This window comes from Gadus chalcogrammus, chromosome 13 (genome assembly GCF_026213295.1).
Source record: "Gadus chalcogrammus isolate NIFS_2021 chromosome 13, NIFS_Gcha_1.0, whole genome shotgun sequence".
NCBI classification, from domain to species: domain Eukaryota; kingdom Metazoa; phylum Chordata; class Actinopteri; order Gadiformes; family Gadidae; genus Gadus; species Gadus chalcogrammus.
The window spans coordinates 24,934,678-24,939,397 of record NC_079424.1 but is presented as its reverse complement, the minus strand read 5'-3'; the positions used below and the strand labels follow the sequence as shown (position 1 = coordinate 24,939,397).

General features: G+C 41.9%; 1 protein-coding gene across 1 annotated transcript; it reads left to right on the top strand.

The window, feature by feature from the left end:
- Nucleotides 1-989: 989 nt before the first annotated feature.
- Nucleotides 990-2,809, top strand: LOC130401700 (transcription factor Sp8). Its single transcript, XM_056605623.1, has 2 exons — nt 990-1,010; nt 1,481-2,809. The coding sequence occupies exons 1-2, from the start codon at nt 990-992 to the stop codon at nt 2,807-2,809; spliced, it is 1,350 nt and encodes a 449-aa protein (XP_056461598.1).
- The last annotated feature ends 1,911 nt before the right edge of the window (nt 2,810-4,720 follow it).

Sequence of the window (4,720 nt, the reverse complement as noted above, 5' to 3'; positions counted from 1 at the left end):
GCATAACCTTCCAAAATCGGGAGGTAAGGAAGGCTTGGGCGGTTCCTTATTATTATTATTATTATTATTATTACTCTTATTATTATTATTATTATTATTATTATTATTATTATTATTGTTATTACTTACAGCCTTAAACATTATTGTGTTTGGTTAACTTCTGCTACATCGTCTTCCTCGTTCTGATCCTCCTCGTTCTCCTCCTGCTCCTTCACCTCCTCCTCTATCATTCTCATTTTTCTTCTTTTACTACTACAACTAAGCCTAGTCGTACTACTACTGCTAATACCACTACTAACACTACTACTAGGCTAATCCTTCCTTGTTTCTCTTAATTCAAATAGGCCTATCAAAACTTTCGAGATAATTGGATGTATTTACAGTAAAACAAAAGTTTGAGACAATTTAATATCCCTTGTTCTTAGTTTGGAACAATACAGCCTTTATATCGATATAATAGTTGTGTATATTAACTGTACTGCATACAAGATACCCTGGATCAAATCATGCCACTGCTATTAAGGACCCTGGAAGTTTATCATCTAAAAGGGGTGCAAATATCTGAAAGTATAAAACAGGATAAAAATAACAATGCCCAAATCCAAAAACCAATCAAAATCCAGCGTATAGGCTACAAAAAGCCATTTATGGCAATCGATATCCTTTACATTTCAATAGGCCTATATTTCCCTTAATTATTTTCACTATTATTTAAAATATCTTCCGTTCTTTTATTATGAATTAGGGTGGCGGAGGGGTTGGAGATCTGTCTGAAGTAGTCTATTGATGACCTCACGTTAGAATTAGGCTGTGTGGTGGTACAGAGGAGCTGATTGGTCGCCGGTGTCACAGCGGTACTTCAAAGCCGGAGAGGACCTACACTTGTGGTGGAATGGGCGGAACACATCATTGTATTGCAAACCTCTAAAAAAAACACTGCTCTGATTCATAAATATAAAAAGATCCTCTGAGGAGGGCACTTTTTTGTGATGGCAACTTCACTTCTAGGGGTGAGTCTAAGGAGTTTCTTACTGGTCTAATTAGTTCATTTTATTGTCCAGCGGAGTGGATTAAAATAACTTTGATTCACAGCAGGAAAGACAGTGCGATGTTTATATTTTAGTAAGCTGGTTCAAAACGCCCGACGCGGAGATTTGAGAATTCGCCTTCAAAAGGGAGAGAAGTTTCTAGTCGATGCCCAAAAACACTTGCATGTTCTCCTTGATGTCCCATTTGGCGTACATTAGTTAATATTTCGTGACTTTCCCTGGTTTCTTGTCGTCTCGTCCTAAAGGTAGGGGCTATTAATGACCTGTATTGATGCAATCTGTCGGCTTTGTGATTTTAAAATGCACTATGTTGGGAAACGTTTTATTTGGTCACTTGTCAAAATTGCAGCAAATGTCCGTTCTATTTAAATTGAAATGTTATATTCCGTAACTCCATATGCATTTACTTACTTACTCTTTTGTTATTGCAGGAGGAACGGAGATTGGGATCGACTCCTTTAGCAATGTTAGCTGCAACATGTAATAAAATAGGGAGTCCGAGCCCTTCACCCTCCACCCTTTCGGATAATTCTTCATCTTTTGGAAAGGGTTTCCATCCGTGGAAAAGAGCCAACAGCTGCAGCCTGGGACCCAGCCTCTCCGGGTTTGGTGTGTCTCGCAGTGGATCCGGTGTATCGGACTCTTTCAACGGGTCAACCGGATCCAGCGCCTTCTCCCTGACGCCCGGCACCGCGTCCGGCCCCCACTTTGGAAATGACTACTCCGTATTCCAAGCGTCGGTTTCCAACAGCACTCAAGAGTCGGGTCACCAGCCCGTGTTTATCTCAAAGGTGCACTCGTCAGTGGACAGTCTGCAGGGCATATACCCAAGAATGAGCGTCGCCCACCCCTACGAGTCCTGGTTTAAATCATCGCACCCTGGGATCCCCACGGGGGAGGTCGGTACCACCGGCGCGTCCGCGTGGTGGGATGTGGGCGCCGGGTGGATTGACGTGCAGAACCCGAATGGAGCCACGCTGCAGACCTCCCTGCACTCAGGTGGACTCCAGACATCCTTGCACTCCCCTCTAGGGGGATATAATTCCGATTACTCGAGTTTAAGTCACTCCGCGTTCAGCACAAGTCCCTCTCCACACCTGTTGACCACCGGCCAGCACCTCATGGACGGTTTCAAACCGGTACTGTCTTCTTATCCAGACTCATGCCCGTCTCCTTTAGGCGGGGCAGGAGGGGCTATGCTCTCCGGGGCGCCACCTGCACCTCTAGCGGGGTCCCCGAGGTCCTCTGGTCGACGCTACTCTGGAAGAGCGACATGCGACTGCCCGAACTGTCAGGAGGCAGAGCGGCTGGGTCCTGCGGGGGCCAGCCTCCGGAGAAAGGGTCTCCATAGCTGTCACATTCCAGGTTGTGGTAAAGTTTATGGGAAAACGTCGCATCTTAAAGCTCACTTGAGATGGCACACAGGTGAGAGACCGTTTGTGTGCAACTGGCTCTTTTGTGGTAAGAGATTCACGCGCTCCGATGAGCTCCAGCGACATTTGCGCACACACACCGGCGAGAAGAGGTTCGCGTGTCCGGTTTGCAACAAGAGATTTATGAGAAGTGACCACTTGAGTAAACACGTAAAAACTCACTCTGCCGGTGGGTCTGCAGGATCTGGCTCCGGGGCCAGCGGGGGGAAGCGGGGAAGTGACACCGACAGCGAGCACAGCGCACCGGGGAGCCCTCCGTGCAATTCCCCCGACCTGTTGCTGCCACCTGATGCACACTCTGGAGTAGGAGGCATGAACAGCCTCTAATTGGCCTATTGAAATAAACTGAACGTAACATTTTATTTGCTAAAATGTTCTGAAGGAACGGGGACATTTCTATATGCAAAATGAGGAATTAGACAAGAAATCAAATTAGACTACTAAATAGCCAGATTTCACAATGATCTTCTTTCGGTGAAATACTTAGGCCTATGCAATATGGAACTGTAATCAAGTGAATTAATTTAAAATGTTAAACTGGTTCCCACTTCCCATCAAGGCATCGAAATCAAGTAGGCCTACATCAGACGACGCCCATGGTCAAGAAGCGGTATTTGTGGCCGGTAAAGTTTACTGCTGGCATAGAATATTTTTCAAGACCAAACTCTGGCACTTTATTGTTGAGCAGGAGACATTATTCGTTAAAGTCACTATCTGTGGTTACTTCGTAAGTTAGCCTAAATATTTCTCTATTCTTATCTATCTTATCCCATCCCAGTTTTGATAACGTGTAACAGTTATAGGTTTATTTGACGGTATTCGCCTCACAGCCTCTGTGCGTTAAACCAAGTGTGTAAGTAGCCCAATCTTGGTTAGCTGCCAATCTGTTGTAAATAATAACAAAGGTATGTTAGATTCTAAAAATGCACCAATGTAAAGGTGAGTTATGTATTTGACCAGGAATCGATAATTTTGTATAGTTATTTCTAGCTCTATATGGACAATAGAAAATATTGGAAGCTGATGGAAATGTACTTGGATTTGCTTTGACTTGATATACAAATGTATCGTGGTAAGTTATATTTAACCACACGTTTTATTGTATGTAGGGGTCCACAATTAGGCGCACTTTGATTTATTTGTAAGATTTTGAAATAATTTACTGTCATTGATTCGTTTAATTTAAATAAGCATGTTGTAAAATTTACGTTAATTTTCAATGCATTTATTTTCGATAATGGCAATTTATGTAAGCCACTGAATAAACTCAGTATGAATCAGAATTAAGTAATCGACTCAGTTTATGATTTGATTATTGAGCCAACCCACTATGCATATTAAGACATATTTAAAAAATGTGTGTAGACCCGTCCCTAACTCATTATTGAATCAATTACAAATATGATTCTGTAATAGAAAATGTGAAAAGGGGCCATTTCAAGAATTACAAACGGGGGACGGTACTTAAAAGGTCGGCTATTTGCGCAGACAATTGTGTTTGATTTAGTGCCTGTCCGAAATAACATCCTTTCCATTGAAAGTGTATTAGAGATGCTAAAAGCGAAAAGTCTATATTATTATGATATAGACTTAAGATAGGCCTATACCTATAAAATCACAGAGTAGTTAAGGGACTTTCATAGTAGCCCTAACATTTCAAAATATCATCCCTATCCCCAACCTACATACATAGGCCTACTACATCGGCGCTCTTCGCCATCCATTGTTGCACAGACAAAAGAGAGAAATATGCCGTAAATGGCTACCTTATCCAACATATATTATGATGTGGTCTATTCAAAGTGAGACACATATTAAACTGCGGGTTAAATAAGATTGGTGGTTTGACTTTGCTTTGCCTCAAAGGGGTTCTGTGTCTAGATGCCTTTAGATTCAGATTCCTCATTTAACTTCAGATTTAAGCAAGTAACTAAATAAAAATAAGGTTAACATATGACCACTCATTAGTAGCCTGGCTTCCTGTCGCCGCCCTTACAAAAGATTATATTTATGCCCTTTATCTGTACTTAGGCCTATCTGCCCTTTATAGAACTAGCCACAAACATGGATTCAACTATTATTATATAACTCAATTTATCCGTAATCCCATTACTCCGTTAACTAAATAGTGCAAAGATCATGTAAAAATACCCAACAATAAGCTAAAATAATCAGATAGTCTTTTTCTTATTTCTGCAGTACAGCTCTGTGTTTCTTAAAGCCACGAGGTCCCTCTTA